Source organism: Patella vulgata, chromosome 8 (assembly GCF_932274485.2).
Source record: "Patella vulgata chromosome 8, xgPatVulg1.2, whole genome shotgun sequence".
NCBI classification, from domain to species: domain Eukaryota; kingdom Metazoa; phylum Mollusca; class Gastropoda; family Patellidae; genus Patella; species Patella vulgata.
The window spans coordinates 14,506,221-14,522,555 of NC_065886.2; the positions used below are offsets into that span (position 1 = coordinate 14,506,221).

At 32.7% G+C, this 16,335-nt stretch overlaps 2 protein-coding genes across 4 annotated transcripts; one reads left to right on the plus strand and one right to left on the minus strand.

Annotated features, from left to right (window-relative positions):
* The first annotated feature begins 134 nt into the window (after positions 1–134).
* On the plus strand, positions 135–11,044 carry LOC126829439 (ubiquitin carboxyl-terminal hydrolase 46). Of its 3 annotated transcripts, none has more exons than XR_008789009.1 (10): positions 135–267; positions 1,733–1,813; positions 2,392–2,611; positions 2,830–2,910; positions 3,488–3,615; positions 3,901–4,061; positions 4,465–4,597; positions 5,214–5,357; positions 6,060–6,347; positions 6,392–11,044. XR_008789009.1 is itself a non-coding variant. In XM_050559335.2 (9 exons), exons 1-9 carry the CDS (start codon positions 265–267, stop codon positions 6,159–6,161), a joined length of 1,053 nt encoding a protein of 350 aa, XP_050415292.1. In that variant the 5' UTR covers positions 135–264; the 3' UTR covers positions 6,162–11,044. The 3 variants fall into 3 exon arrangements, 1 of the variants encoding a protein (XP_050415292.1); XR_008789010.1 differs by having other exon boundaries at positions 6,436–11,044; XM_050559335.2 differs by having other exon boundaries at positions 6,060–11,044.
* Positions 11,045–12,627: 1,583 nt separating this feature from the next.
* LOC126830254 (signal peptidase complex subunit 3) lies at positions 12,628–16,127 on the minus strand. The gene is made up of 5 exons (XM_056103092.1): positions 15,935–16,127; positions 15,418–15,493; positions 14,434–14,508; positions 13,661–13,776; positions 12,628–12,899 (listed from the first exon to the last, which is right to left on the minus strand). Exons 1-5 carry the CDS (start codon positions 16,075–16,077, stop codon positions 12,770–12,772), a joined length of 540 nt encoding a protein of 179 aa, XP_055959067.1. The 5' UTR covers positions 16,078–16,127; the 3' UTR covers positions 12,628–12,769.
* Between the last annotated feature and the right edge of the window lie 208 nt (positions 16,128–16,335).

Genomic DNA, 16,335 nt, shown 5'->3' on the forward strand with positions numbered 1-16,335 from the left:
CAATATTGTGGATATATCGGAAAAATACACTAAAGATAGTTTTAATATGTCTCATAATGTTCTTTTCTATCTGGTTTATTCAGAATATTTGGGATTACATTTTATTTGAGAAAAAAAAAAATGTTTTCCCGAAAGTCACTTTCAAAACAATATGGCGGAGAAAATTGCAATGGAGTATTCGTGTTGTGTTTAATGCCGATGTTATGAGTAACATAACCTAAATGTAGTGATAACATAACATAAACTATTGGAATCCCGTTGAAGATGGTATGTTGCAAATATATAACACGCTGACATTCAAGCCACTGCATAGTTAAACGTTAAAATGAATTGAATTTACCTGACCCTAATCGGTGAAAATTTTCATTTTTGTTTACGAACAAATTACATGTAAATAATAATTCTTACGACATAGGAATATTCTGGGTCGATATGCGATTACGTCGATGGTGTGGACTTAATGCATTTTATTGTTCTATTCGTTCTGAAACTGTCATTATATTTTTGTACATTTCCCCACATCTCTGTTTCTCAATAAAATTACTTAGGGATAAATCATAAACTAGTATTATTATAACTATAAAGTTGATTCGAACATCTCAAGGAGAAACAGTGTAGTCCGGTGTCCGTATACTCATACCACAAAGGACACATGTTCATTTTCCATTTGCCTTTTTCTAGCTACCATTTTTCTTGCACAAAGCCTCAAAGAATGTATAAATTGTAGCAGCGGACAAGACAAGATGCTGTTACAATATTCAATATTGCAGCAACATTTTTGCCAGTTGTTGTGTGAATTTTTTGAATGTTTAAATTTCCATCTGAAACAAAAAGGGGAACATTGAAGAGCTTTTTTGCATGGGTGATTGTCTATATAAGATAATAAACTTAATATTTCAAATTTGGATCATATTTATAGCTAGATAACGCTTTAGATCAATGTAATTAATTTCATTTGTTACTATCTGGCTTCCTATTTATGTGTTAATACAACTCAACTCTCACTACATTAAAAAAAATTTATTATTAATCCATTACAATTAAATAGGTGTTTATTTAACAATACTTGAGTGTGTAACAGTGTAATTAACGATAAGTTAGATGTACCATCAACTGCTATTACAATAACAAAAGGGATGAAACAACCCGATCAAAAAATTTGTTGGGTTGAAACAGCCCAGGGTGAAACAGTGTTGGAATGAAATGACCCGCACCCAAAAATTTAGTTCAACAGTTTTGATGGCTTCAGTGGCATTATACACTATACCATCTTTCAATGGTTTGAGAATGCACAAATGCTATACATGTAGATGTTTTTCCAGGAGATGGCCAGGCCATTTTAAAAAAAAAAAAAGAATTTTTTGTATGCAGGTTTTTGACTCACTTCAACAAAGATTTGTAGGTCATGATTATAAAGGACCATGATAAAATAGACATCTCTGAGTATGGTATGTTCTTTGCTCATCCACCTGGTAAAATTGTATATTATGCAAGTCGGTGTAGTGTATGGTACATACACCTGTATATGTAAATATTACAAATTCTTGTTGAGGTTCACAAGGGGATTTCTTCAAGGGGTGACTTGCATATGTACCTCTCCAAAGTTGCCTTTAGTGAGGCTCAAAGTACTCATTGAATTTTGAATTCTGCCATTGTTAACACTATATAATCAGTTTCCATACCAAATACAAAAATTTACATTTAGGCTAACCCTTTCATTTGTACTATTTAGGGAGCCAATGCATCACAACTCGAGAAGGAAATTGGATCGGAGCAGTTTCCGATTAATGAACATTATTTTGGGTTGGTAAATGTAAGTAAAATTTCTATAGTATTTTTATTACTACTACTGTAGTCTACATGTATATGAAATAATTGTTATTTACTATTAAAAATATGACAAGTGAGAAAGAAATAAATTAAATATTTTAACCACATGTGAACAGGTTATTAATGGCATGTTGCAAACTTCCTGTAAGCCACACCAAATACTTATCTTATAGGCTGTTCAAAAGGATTTGATTCATAAATTGAGTTAATTATTACATGTATCTCAGCAATATATAGTTGATGATATTGTTGTATAGTACTATAAATAGACAGAGATTCTGAAAGAACTAAACTCTCTCTCTATTTAGGTTCAGGACTCATTATCTTCTTTTTACTTGGATTATAAAGAATATCTCACAAATGCATCCCTGTATAGATCTCAACTTGGGGTTGGGTTTTAAATGGTTTGTGTAAACCACATGCCGAGAACTTTTTTTTTTAACAACACTTCCTGCATAGGGTAAACAAAAATTGTTATTGATCACCTAAAGAACCAAGAGATTATGGTTTGATTAATTTTATCATGTGTATTTATATGTATTCTTGATTTCTCGTTTACAGTTTGGTAATACCTGTTATTGTAATTCTGTCCTCCAAGCGTTGTATTTCTGTCGGTCATTTAGAGAGAAAGTTCTACAGTATAAACAGCTACAGAAAAACCAAAAGAAGGAAACATTGTTGACATGTTTAGCAGATCTGTTTTTTAGTATAGCCACACAGAAGAAAAAAGTAGGCACCATTGCCCCAAAAAAGTTTATTACTCGATTAAGAAAAGAGAATGGTTAGTATTCTTTATAGCATTTCAAACCTGAGGCCTGTCATGTACATGTTGGCATGCATGCACATAATGAAATCCTTGACAGCGCACTATTATAGCATACTGGATGCCCATCTTCATTAGTGATGTTGGTAAACTCCATTTCCTTTCATTTATTACTGACTTAAAATGAAAACTAAATTCAAAGACACATTGAATTGATATATATTTATATTTTTCAGAACAATTTGATAATTACATGCAACAAGATGCCCATGAGTTTTTAAATTATTTATTGAATACAGTAGCTGATTTATTACAAGGTAATTATACAGTTTCCAATGTTTAAAACATTTTCAGTTTTCATCAATGATTATACTGTAGTTTGTGTTGTATATGACTGGGGATTGTAACAAAATACATAAAACAATGGTATACGATGTAATAGATATGTTTGAAAATCTTCAACGATATGTATGTCTTGGAGGTTCCGAAAGATCTAACACAATTATAACGTCTGTCATTGGTCAATTCCCAATTTGTGTGTTACAAGGAGGAGGATCGCCTGTCCTTCCTGATGGGTTTTCTCCGAGTCCTCTGGTTTCCTTCCTTTGCTAAGGACTCTTATTTGCATAATATAATGAATTATTGACATAAACTGGGACCATATGTTAATACCGAAATGACCTAGTTTGTATCACATTGAAGTTAAACTCTGTTTCTTTCCCTCTCTCTTGGAAAAAGAACCACTACTACCAGTATGAAATAATTGATGTATTCTTCATAGTGAATTATGACTAAGTTCAATTTTCAGACAGTGAATAATTTGTTTGTTGTTAACCAAATTTCTGTTTGTGAGAACATATTTATATAAGCATTTCACCTTTTTTTATGTTACAGCTGAGAAACAGGGTACGAAACCTAAAAACAGTTCAGGAGATTCTAAAGCTAAACCTGATCCAACATGGGTACATGATATATTCCAGGGAACATTAACCAATGAAACTCGGTGTTTAAATTGTGAAACAGTAAGTTCTATATTTATTTGTCTTGCGTAAATCATTATCGCGGGAACTTTGATTCAGTAGGGCCTATATTTTTTCTAATCTAGGAGAACAACTACAAATTTCGACAAGATAACGGAACAATAGTTAGCCCATTTCAAAGACATAAATGCTAGAAGCAAGTGATCACAGAATGAATTAATCAATTGGATGCATCTTTTGTCAGACAAATGTAGATATCCATTGGGTTACTATTTTGATTATTAGAAACATCACTTTAAATAAGTTGTATGTAAATTTCTACTTCAGGTGAGCAGTAAAGATGAAGATTTTTTGGATTTATCTGTTGATGTTGAACAGAATACGTCCATAACTCATTGTTTAATAGGTTTCAGTAATACAGAAACACTTTGTGCTGAACATAAATACTACTGTGAAGTCTGCTGTAGCAAACAGGAGGCACAGAAAAGGTAAATAATACAATGTGATTAGATAGAATACAAACACCCCAGTCCTGTTACCAGACAAATGATTGTAGTTTGGACAGTGTTAAACATACCAGGGGCACATGAGACTGGGACATTGACTCCTCCCCCCTAGTTTCTCTTTAATTGTGATACTTCAGCAGAATATTTTGCAGATTTTGGAGAGAGAAAAGTTTTTTTTGTTAAACAGTATATATATTAAAGTAAAATTTAATTTCAAAGAGAAATGTCATATTTGGCTACTCCTTCCGTTGAAATTTTTCTGTCTATAAATATATGGACATACATCATAATATTATCACAGCTTTTCCTTCTACCATAATAAAATCTTTAATAATTGTGATGTTTACTTTGATAGCATTCACTATTTATTGTACATTTGTTTCAGAATGCGGGTAAAGAAATTACCACAGATTCTGGCATTACATTTAAAGAGATTTAAATATATGGAACAACTGAGTAGATATATTAAAGTTTCTTATAGAGTTGTCTTTCCTTTAGAGTTACGCTTATTTAATACAGTAAGTATCTATATACTCAATTTTATGAAACCTCAGCTCAGAAGTTAGGCAGGTAATAAAAGAGTACCTTGGTCATTATTTTTGTCATCAGTTGTTTTTTTTTTTAATGAAAAATGAGCTGCTATTAAAGGTAACTCTTTGCACTAGAGACCTTATTCAAGAAAACATAAATAATTTAAAAATGCAGCCCTTTCTTTGGACAGATCTAAAACTTGTGATATGATCACTATATACCAAAAAATTCAGAAAAACACCCTAAATATCACTAACAACACTAATTATTGTATATAGAGTTTTTCAGATTTTTTCAGTACTTGTTTGATATTGTTCAGTCCTCTTTTTTTGTCTTTTTATGGTACTTTTTGGATTTTTATATTGATATCATGAACTATAATAGAGTCCTCTATAAATTATACAGAAAGGCCTGACTCACAACCACTCTCATATTAGCTGGTGCTCAAGGGGTCTAAGGCATGTATTTAGATCATAAGGTCTGTCATTGAGTAAAGTGGCATGGTTTCGATTCCCAGCTGGTATGTGACAAGGAGTAAGGTTGTGGGTTTTCTCTGGGTTCTCTGTTTACATGATAATACATACTATTGATGTTATATTTCAGTCTGATGATGCATGTAATCCTGAGAGAATGTATGATTTAGTAGCTGTTGTTGTACACTGTGGTAGTGGACCTAATCGTGGTCATTATATTAGTATTGTTAAAAGTCATGGTTTCTGGTTATTGTTTGATGATGATATTGTTGATGTAAGTACAACACTACGTTCTATATACAATACATGCTGGACACCGTACTCAAGTGCCCATGGGGAGTAAGGATTGCTGGATCACTAAATCTGGTCGTCCAGGGTCTGATTCTCAGGATTTTCCAGTACGATTTCCTCCTATCAATGGGTTGGGGAGGTCAGAGGGCCCAACTAGGAACACTGTTTAGTTATTCGAATGGAACATAAATCAGAGTCCCATTGGTATAGTTGGAAATATAAATACAGGTAGTCTGTAGCACAAATTTCCTGACAAAATATCTCTCATGGCACACTATCTGGTGTACTTCCATCTTATTCGATTATCTATGCTCTTTGATATATCATGGCATTTCCATGTGAATGCAAAATGAAATGAAATGGAGTTTTAACGTCTTACTGTTCGGCTCCAACTGGGCTAAGGAAGACGGGGCATAAGAAAGCAGTTTGTTCTTACAGTAAGTACATGTAACTGAAAAGTCAGTATTAAAAACAACTACATCTGCCATTGACTGTAATTCTTCATGTACTATTTGGTACAGTAGAGATTACTTATGTACTTTTCCTCCTCAGTTAATAGATTTATAATCTTATCAACCAATCTAACAAGACTATTATACTGGAAGTTAGAAGGCTGGTAGAGTGAGACTAATAATATTGTACAGGCTGGACGAGGGAGACTAATTATTGATATTTATTATTTCAGAAAATTGAAGCAAGTCAGATTGAGGAGTTTTACGGGATTCCGTCAGACATGCAGAAGAATTCTGAGTCTGGTTATATTTTATTTTACCAGAGTAGAGAATAACTAGTGCTGACTCTCGAAAAAATCTCCTTTTCTTAGATCTTATATTTTAAATGTTTCCAATCACAAGCTCTGAGAGAGTATCACTTTTGTTGTAAGCTTATATTGATACAGTTTTTCACTCTAAAATTATACTGTCCCTCAGGTTTATGAGCACACTATCCCTGGGTTAAACTTATACTATCCCAGGTTTAGAATCACACTATCCCTGGGTTAAACTTATACTATCCCAGGGTTAGAAGCACACTATCCCTGGGTTAAACTTATACTATCCCAGGTTTAGAAGCACAGTATCCCTGGTTTAAACTTATACTATTCCTAATATCATACTATACCCATGATAGCAACATATCTCTGAGTATTATGACTTGAGATGGCTTCTTGTTGAGTTTAATTTATAATGCTCACACCGATTGTACATTGTTCTCAGTTAGGATTATCTCATGGGATGGGTTAGTTAGAACTATCTCATTGGATGAGTTAGTTTGGATTATCTTTCGGATGAGTTAGTTAGGGTGCCCCACACAGCCAGAAATGGGCTCTAATGATAATTGAAGTTGAAATGACTTCAGGTCAATTGCACATTCACTATAAGTATTAGACTGGATTCACCTTTTAATAGCCGTTTGTCTACGCATCTATCAAATAAAAAAGCCCTAAATGTGAACACCTGACATTAATATTTGAAATATCTAATTTTTTTCAATTGACCGTTTTATTAACTATGCATGTTTTGATTTAGTAGATTTTATATTTCTGAAGATTCGTTAAATGTAATGGCATGTAACACAATTTGTACTGAATAATGGCTGTATACTGAGCTACCAGTGCATACACAATTACTGTCTAATTTAAATATATACAACTTATTAAATACATCATGACCATTCATTTAGTTGTGATAAATGAGTTAAACTAAGGTAAAGCTTTTGGTATGCATCAATATATTTGGAGATTTTTATTGTTATTATGGGGCACCCTTGTAACAGACTAAATATATAAGTTCTTTTCTTTGGAATTCATTGGAGTTGTTAAACACCATTGACAAGAACTCAAAATATGATTAAGCTATTGAGAAGTCATGCCAAAACTATTTTAATGTATACTTAATTTCAATCGTAATGCACATTAAAATATAAAATAAAGATAAAAATATGAAAATTTGAGACCTTGTGAATATAAATATTTTATGATGTTGATATTGTATTGAGTGAGTTGTGTATATTAACTACTGTTTCTGGAACTGTGATTATCACATAGCTACTGTGTTAGGGACCATCTCAAAATTTCAGCACTTGCGTCTAAACAAGTAACCCGTGGAACTGGGTTGTAAGGTGGGTTTAATCACACTGTGAATAGAAAATGATTTAAATTAAATGTTAATTATTTAACGTTGTATCATGAACAGAAATATATCGGCATTTTCTTAATCCCTTGGCACGGATTATCTTTGGGGAGGGTGGGTCAAGATCTATCCATGGGTTATTGGATGCAAGTTTTGGTATTTTGCGCCAGTCCCTTATAATCATCTATATAACAATATTTATACTGGTAATATAAACTGTGATTATTACCATTGATATACTATGATATACCAGTTAATTTCTTTTGCTCATATGAACTGATTAATAACAGAAACTAGATATAACATGACGGATACAAAGAACAGGACTTGTCACAATATCCACTTTATATTTTTGAAGATGGTTGAATAATAACACTGCATTTCATGAACATTTTTAGATATTTAATGTTTAAGTGATAATTAATTTTTATGTCTAGTCCATTTGTTACGAAAACCAAAAGTTTGAATGAGGAAATAAATTCTGTGTGACTGATGTACTTCTCATCTAAATTAACATTTAACTTTTATTCTGATCAGAAAGCAAATATTCTCCATTGTATAATATTTGAAAGGCATTTAGCAATTTAACATGACATAACACAACATAGTTCCATGGATAACAATCACTATATTATATACAAGATTTCACTGGTCGTTCAAGCTTACAAAATTACAAAGCTTGATAACAACTACCATTTGTGAAATATTATCGAAATGTTTTGTGTATCTCTAATATAAAAGTGGAAAAAGGATGGGAAGCACTGCTATATTATATAAACATAACATTTTGACAAGAATTAACTAATTGTTATCATTTGTTGAAATACAGATGTGACGTCATCCATTGTGTTGTTTCAATTTATTACGTAATGTCTCGCGCTCGACCATTAAACCACACTTATCGACTAGTAAAGTCGAGTGTGTATATAAGATAGTGACTGTTATCCATACTTCTGTGTTGTGTTATATCATGTATACAAAATAAAAATATAATCAGTTCATGTTAAGTAAGAATAGCAACAGGTTTTGTCAAGATATTTTATTATAGATTTTACACATTATTTGTACTGTAAATAATCATTTATTTCTATATTACATAGAAAACATTTTTATGCACGTCTTTATCAGCAAATGTATTTATAAACACATGGATACTCTTGCATATTAGATTGGTTGATATTGTAAAAATAATTATTCTGGGGAGTTTTAGTGGAAGGTATTATATTTTTACCAAATATAGAACTGGTTGAAGTTGAACCCTTATGAGTTAACCAATTTAAATAAAGCTAATAATTCAATTTAAATTGACTTAACTGTTCACGCTAATGAGAAATGCTAGAAAATTTCAAATATTTACCATTTTTAATTTATACCTTCTGCACATTTGATTAATATTATCTTAAATGTTATTAATAGCTTTTCGTATGCAAAAACTATACAGAATGATTGGACTTGGGTGATAATTATCTAAACTCGAAAAGGGTAATATTGTTCTGCTTTTGTTTTTAATGGTAAATGCAGGGGGACTGCACCACACACAAACAAATATACAAGACAAATCTACAGACTAGACACAATATACAGACATCACAAACAACAAACATACACGCACACATCAGATCGAGTGAATTCATCCGAGGGCTAATCGTAGGTGTCTACTGAACTGTACAGTCCCGGATCTGTAAAGTATTACATCTAATATTTGTCGGTAAATTTTTTACCACTGAAGAATAAAGGTCCATGTCGATTTAAGTCTCTGTGCGTTATTTGAATTTTCAGGGAAATATCAAATTTTACACAACTTTTTAAAACTGACTTGATTTAAAAGAGGCTTATCAATAGATTTTAGCGAAGATTATAGGTGGCATTTGCTTTGGACCATATCCTGTGTAATATGCCGATTGTTGACAAATTTTCAATTTATCATAACTTTGAACCATTTTTGGACAAATATTCCTTTTAGAGATATTGTAGTATAAAGCGTGCATGTTAGATCATAAGGTCTGTCATTGAGGCAAGTGGTGTGGTTTTGACTTCCTGCTTGTTTGTGACAAGGAGTAGGGTTGCTTATCCAACTTTGTAGGTTTTCCCAGGTTCTCCCACTGCTAAAGACCCCTACATGCAAACTAATTATTAAAATAAAATTGAACCATATGTTAGCCCCGAAGTGACCTAGTTTGTGTCAAGTGGACGCTAAACCCCATTTCTCTCTCTCTCAAATGATGTTCAGAGACTTTTAAGAAATACAACCTAAATTCAAAGTGATGAAGTATTCTCAATTTGCAAAAATGTAACTGGGGTTTTAAGATTTAATTTAAGAATGTAGTATAATGCTGTAAAAATTTATTAAATTCTTTTTGTATTAGTTGCATTCAACTAGTTATAATGAAAAGTTGAAAACATGGACTAAACTTATTTTAGATCATATATAAATTAAGAGTCTATCATGTTTATAAAACATTTGAAAATCAGGTTTTAGAAAGATTGTTATAATTCGTAAAACCAAAATTCAACAAAACCAATGTACATATATATCATAATTGGAAATGAACAAAGTTGTGAAGCTTGGTATACTTTCACATTTCAAAGCTTTTGTCTTAGTTTGCAGTTTTACTTCCAATTTGTGTAGAAGGGTAACATTATCATAAAGAATATTCTAAGTTAAAATTGCCGTACATGTATTTGTTTTTTTGATCTGCTTATATTTGCAATACAATTTTATAGCCATTGCTTATGCTTCATAATTGTAAATATCAAAGAGTTGTTTAACATTTATGTAGAAAATTTATATCAGGCAAAAATTGCATTTAAAGACAAATTTATTCATCAGACAGTTTCTGTTGTTAGACATGCCTGATAAATAGTATTTAGCAAGACACGTGTCATAATTGTGATAAAAATCATTAAATGCATATCAATACAATTATTGTATAGATTTATTTACATTATTATTAGACAACTTGTATTTCTTGAGATATTTATACAGTAATATTAAATGTGTCTAAAATAGAATATTTATTATTAAGATTCTATTTCAGATATAATAATCAAATTGCACAAAGATAAATATGTTATTATATTTACATTTATTCAAAAATGAAACAATGAATACCCTATCTGCAAATTAAGACCCTATCTGCGAATTTGTTGAAAGTTCTCATTTAAAATTCCTACATCATTGGAGATATTAATTCTGATAATTTATCATGTTCAAGAAGAGCACTTTATATAAATAGCTTTGTTCTAGATTTGTTCGGAGAGCTTACATCATTATGTGTTATTTTAAATTGCGTAAAATGAAAGACATCTATGTTGTTGATTTGTAGGCTTATTAATGGAGATATTTAAATAAAAAGCCTGGCATATTGTTTTGTTTTAGTTTGTTATGTTAAGATACAGCCAAGCTTGTCCTTATCTTATCTATATATGTAAAGAAATTGTAATAATAATAAATGTTGATAGAGATATATAAAATACTTGTACATGGTAAATTAAATGTTTTTTAAATCTGATTGTTATAAATATCTTTACAATCATACAATATTCTCTTGTTTTCATTTACACTTGTTGGGAGATATGGTGGCACAGTGTGTATGGTGCAGGCCTGATGATGGCAGAGATAATTCATTAGGATCCTTCAGCTTTTCTTTTAAGCTTGGGGGTTCGGGTGGTCTAGTGCTTTAACACGTGCACATGACATCACAAGGTCCTTCATTGAGTCAAGTGGCATGGTTTTTAACTCCGTGCTTGTACGTGACAAGGAGTAGGGTCCCTTGCCCAGCCCCGTAGGTGTTCTCTGGGTCCTTCGATTTCCTTCCACTATTAAAGACCCCTACCGAGAAAATTCCTTAGGATCTTTCTGCGTTGTTTCTTCTCACTTGGGGGGTGGGTGGTTTAGCACGTTCACATGAAATCACAAGGTCTGTCGTTGAGTCAAGTGGCATGATTTTGATTCCCCACTTGTACGTGACAAGGATTATGCTCCCCTGCCCAGCCCCGTAGGTGTTTTCCGGGTCCTTCCGTTTCCTCCCACTGCTAAAGACCCCTACACGCAAGTGAGTTATTGTAGTCTTTCTGATGGAATGGAATACTGTGTGCAAATTGACATGCGTGGAAAATTACCCTTGACAATTGAAATTCAATAAATTACCCTCACATGCCACTATATGGCGTATGCGAGGCTTGGTTGGTGCTGGAGGATGTTAAACCCCATTTTGTTTCTTTTCAATTTACATTCCTTCATGGTGTAGACTATTCGATTGGGGTCACCAAAGGCCTGGGCCCCGAGTTCACAAAGCATTGTCAGTAAGTAAGAATTTACTCAAAAGTGTTCGCCTTATTTTAACTAAAGTATAGCTCTTTATAAAACTCTTGTTGTTTTAATGTATCAAATACATCAATAAGAAACTATGTGCAAAGTTTTGTGTTTCTGGATCAAAGATATTTCTCATCAACAGTGCTTGAAAGTTGAGTAAATTCTTAACTTAAGTCTGAGAATGCTTTGTGAACTCCAGGCCTGACTATATAAGCAAGAGCTATACCTCAGATGTTCTGTGATTCAGGGAAACTCCATTGTGGTATTGATTCAGCTGTGGTGAACTCTGCTAAAGGTCACCAGAAAAGCATCAATTTTTTATTAAAATAATGCAAGTAATTATGTCAACATATCCTTTCCATAAGTATAACCCGAACACGAATGTCAATATTACCTGCTCATATTCTAGTCTATATTTTTATGTGCAGAAGGACTAAAATGATCGCACGGATTGCTTATTGACGGAAAGTTCTGACCACCCACGGAGAACGGCGGAAATTACTAATGTTGAAATTTACCTGTTGCAGGTAATATTGAGATTCAGGTTCGTGTTATACTTATGGAAAGGATATGTTGACATAATTACTTGCATTATTTAAAAAATTTATGAACCTTTTCCAGTGACCTTTAAATGGTACATGTAACCCTACTGTTTGTCACATACAAACTTGGGTCAAACCTATGCCACTTGATTCAATCACAGCATCCTATGACCTAAAGTGCATGCTTTAGACCACTTAACCACCCAACCATCTGTCCTCCCCCCACACCTCCTCCTCTTTAAAGAACAAATCAACATGAACAAAACAAAAGTTTAATAAATTTAATTGACATGTAGAATGATACAGGCACATAGTAAATACAGTGAGTGATATAGCGGTATGGAATGACCAAATAATACATTTAAAATTTACATCTACTGAATACAGACTAGAAAATTGTTTGATTAATTTAAAAACGGCCAGAGCTATAATCATTAGGAAATACAAAACTATGTGATCCAGTTCCCATAACTTTTGGTAGTCTTCCAGCATTGGGTATTACATTCCAAGATAATGTTAGTGTTACATTCTGGTTTCCTCTGAAATTAAAGAGATGAGTATTAAAGATAATGTTAGTGTTACATTCTGGTTTCCTCTGAAATTAAAGAGATGAGTATTAAAGATAATGTTAGTGTTACATTCTGGTTTCCTCTGAAATTAAAGAGATGAGTATTAAAGATAATGTTAGTGTTACATTCTGGTTTCCTCTGAAATTAAAGAGATGAGTATTAAATAAATGGATAGAGTATATCTATTTTTAGGTTTTATATTGGGTCCCATTTCACAAAGCAAACATAATGCTTATATTGTATGAAAATTATCTGTACGTAACTTGAACATGTGCTTTATGAAACCGGCACCAGGCTCTATCTGGCGTTATGAACATTATACATTTGAATCCTATGCAAACTACTACATTGTGGAAGTGGTATCTCTAAAAAGAAATATCAGTCCAAAAATGGTTCAGTTTTGTTCAGAATTTACAAAGATATGATGAATTGAAACTTGTCAACATTTAACATCCACTGTAGACTGTATACAAGTATAGAATACTGTCAACACAAAACAGAGCCACCTATGATTTTTGCTGAAATTTGTTGATGGGCCTCTTTTCAATCCAAGTCCTTCAAGATTTTCTTGTGGTTTTCCCTTGTCAGTTGTGCAGGACGGTGGATCTGGCAAGGAACATAACCCTTGGCAGTTGGGATATGGAGGAGAGTAGGCAGAAATACAGTTTCCCTAATATCGGGTTGGTGCAGGAAGCTAAGACAAGTTACTTTGAACAACTAAGTCAACTTACTTTAAACCATGAGCATAATCCCAGAAATAATACTTTGTGTTGGCATTCTTCAGATCAAACACAGCATTATTACCTCTCTCAACGATCTTATCCCATAAAACAACTTGATTTAGTTTCTGAAATATAGAAATCTTGAATTAACAAACTGCAATATATCAGATAAAGAAAGAGATTTTCCATATTACAGGTGACTGTGTTAATAAGTGGGGAGAAAATGGGGTTTAACGTCCACTCCACACAAACTAGGTCATATCAGGACTAACATATGGTTCAACTCTATTTCAATAATTCGCTAGTGTGTAGGGGTCTTTAGCCGTGGGAGTAAACCAGAGGACGGAGAGAAAACCCAAAAGGCTTGACAGGTGAGACTACTCCTTGTCACGTACAATATACAGCTATGATAATGACTAGAGAAGCCTAGTCGAACCGTCGCTCAGTAATAAGCAGTAATTGTATTCCATAGAATTGTGACCTGTATACTCTAGTTCAATTACTAAATGCCATTGAAATAGTTTGTCATGTACAAGCAGGGAATCGAATCCACACAACTTGACTCAATGACAGACCTTATGGTCTAATGTGCATGAGTTAGACCATTCGGCCACCCAACCGACCAGCAGGAAACAAGTATAAATGAATTGCTAAACTTACATATACGAACATAATAGACTTTGGACATAATACTTAGCCTCAGATTATTTTGAAAGAGATTTCCTAATATGTTGGATCGGAACTTGTATGTGTGTATATATAGATAAAGTAATAGAACTTACATGACTTTTAGTTTCATATTCAGCAGTTAAATATAAAAACAGTTGTTTTACATTCCAGTTAAATAAAGGTGTTAGATGTACTAGTTGTTAAAGATCGTAATTTTACTACATCACATTCATATGAAATGTGGGCCCCTACATGTAGATTTCAAATAATACTTGATAAATAGAGTGAGAGAAAAATGGCGTTTAACGTCCACTCGACACTAACCAGGTCATTTCGGGACTAACATATGGTTTAATTTTATTTCAACAATTCGCTTGCGCATAGGGGTCTTTAGCACCCGGAGAAAACCCACGAGGTTGTACAGGCAACCCTACTCCTTGTCATGTACAACCAGGGAATCAAAACCACGCCAATTGACTCAATGACAGACTTTATGATACAGCGCGTACACGCTAACCATTCAGCCATCCAACCCCCACTTGATAAATAAGACAGGATCATAGTATGTAATAGTCACATGTGACCAGTACTTTTTATAACTACACCACATCACTGTTGCATGCTGCATTCTGGCAGGCACTGACACATAAACTTGTTTTCAAAATTTAAAACTTAATTCTAATTATCAAAAAAATGACTATACAGTTTACAAATTCCTAAAGTGATTCAGGAAGAACACTCTAAATTCCCATCCGCACATTGTTAAATGCTGAAATTTGATTAGACAATAAATCTGATAATTCCAATAACTACTGAATTACAATATGTTTTGTTTTTATCAATTTCCCGAGAAGTAACTTTTCTATAGAAATGCATCATTTGAGAAAACATAGAATCTGTGTACATTAATAAGTCAGATTTCTAGTTTTTATGAGAAATGTTCTTAATTTTTAATAACCAACCCCAACAACTACTAAGATTAGATCTGTCCACTACTTATGTGTCACAAAATTTCAAATAAAAAAATATGTTAATAAAATTTTAAAAAAGAAATAGATATATATTTGTGATACTAAATAACAGCTTATAAAAAGGATATCAGCATTTAAATCAAACACAATAAAACCTAAATCTTTCTTTTCTTTTTCAGCTGAATAATCTCTTACTTCTTTTCTGAAAATAAACACAGAAATTATTGAGTAAATTGACTGCTATATCCAGGTATGCACCAATTTACAGGTTTTAAATTAGCAGCTTGTAGATATTGTCTCTGATTTTTATTTAGACTCGTCTAGAGCTTAAGAGGGTGATATCTTCCTGAAACCACACATCATCATAGACCTTACATAACATAGCCTAGTCATCATAGATAATGATAATCTTGCACGGATTTAATCAATTCACTTGATTTAATTTATCTATTTTATATTAAAAAATAATATAATTAAGACTTATTGTAAGAAGTAGCCTACTAAATCGTTTTTAAATTTCAATTGAATTATCAAAAGTAAGCATATGTTAAATGATAAACAGGCGAACCACGTAAGTAACACGTCAGTCTTCGCGATCTGTTGGTTGTTTCCAGACACCTGTTAGTTGTAATGTTATACTTACACTGATACTTTACCGGTTCCTAATGTGACGTTTTCTTGATTCAAATTAAAATCTGTAGACAAAAAACAACAAAAAGTTAATCCTGCCATCACGCTAAGGGTGAAGGCAAAAATTGTATTTAACCGAGAAAGAAATGTGTTCATTTTTGTGTTTTTCGGCGAGTAATAGCAGAGTTGTGTTCTCTTGGTATACGCGGAAGTAGGTTTCGTCGCAATTTACAACTCAGTGTCAATTACATGGGACGAAATATATTTTTAAAAGGCTGTTTTAAGTTAACCATGCTGAGATACGAGTCAAAAGTGAATATCAATTACCAACATGGACAAATAAATACTCAAATGTATTTAACCGGAATAATTGTTATATTGTCAGCAATCACGGCGAGGCTGTTTATCATCGAC

What these genes read in the sequence shown, in the direction of transcription:
- LOC126829439 (XM_050559335.2), top strand. An exon ending in AGTAGCTGATTTATTACAAG is followed by an intron (nt 2,911 to 3,487) that starts GTAATTATACAG and finishes TTTATGTTACAG; the next exon opens with CTGAGAAACAGGGTACGAAA. An exon ending in GGTGTTTAAATTGTGAAACA is followed by an intron (nt 3,616 to 3,900) that starts GTAAGTTCTATA and finishes TTTCTACTTCAG; the next exon opens with GTGAGCAGTAAAGATGAAGA.
- LOC126830254 (XM_056103092.1), bottom strand. Translation starts at nt 16,077, where the DNA reads ATGAACACATTTCTTTCTCGGTTAAATACAATTTTTGCCTTCACCCTT. An exon ending in GGAACCGGTAAAGTATCAGT is followed by an intron (nt 15,494 to 15,934) that starts GTAAGTATAACA and finishes GTTTATTTTCAG; the next exon opens with AAAAGAAGTAAGAGATTATT. An exon ending in GATTATGCTCATGGTTTAAA is followed by an intron (nt 12,900 to 13,660) that starts GTAAGTTGACTT and finishes CTTTAATTTCAG; the next exon opens with AGGAAACCAGAATGTAACAC.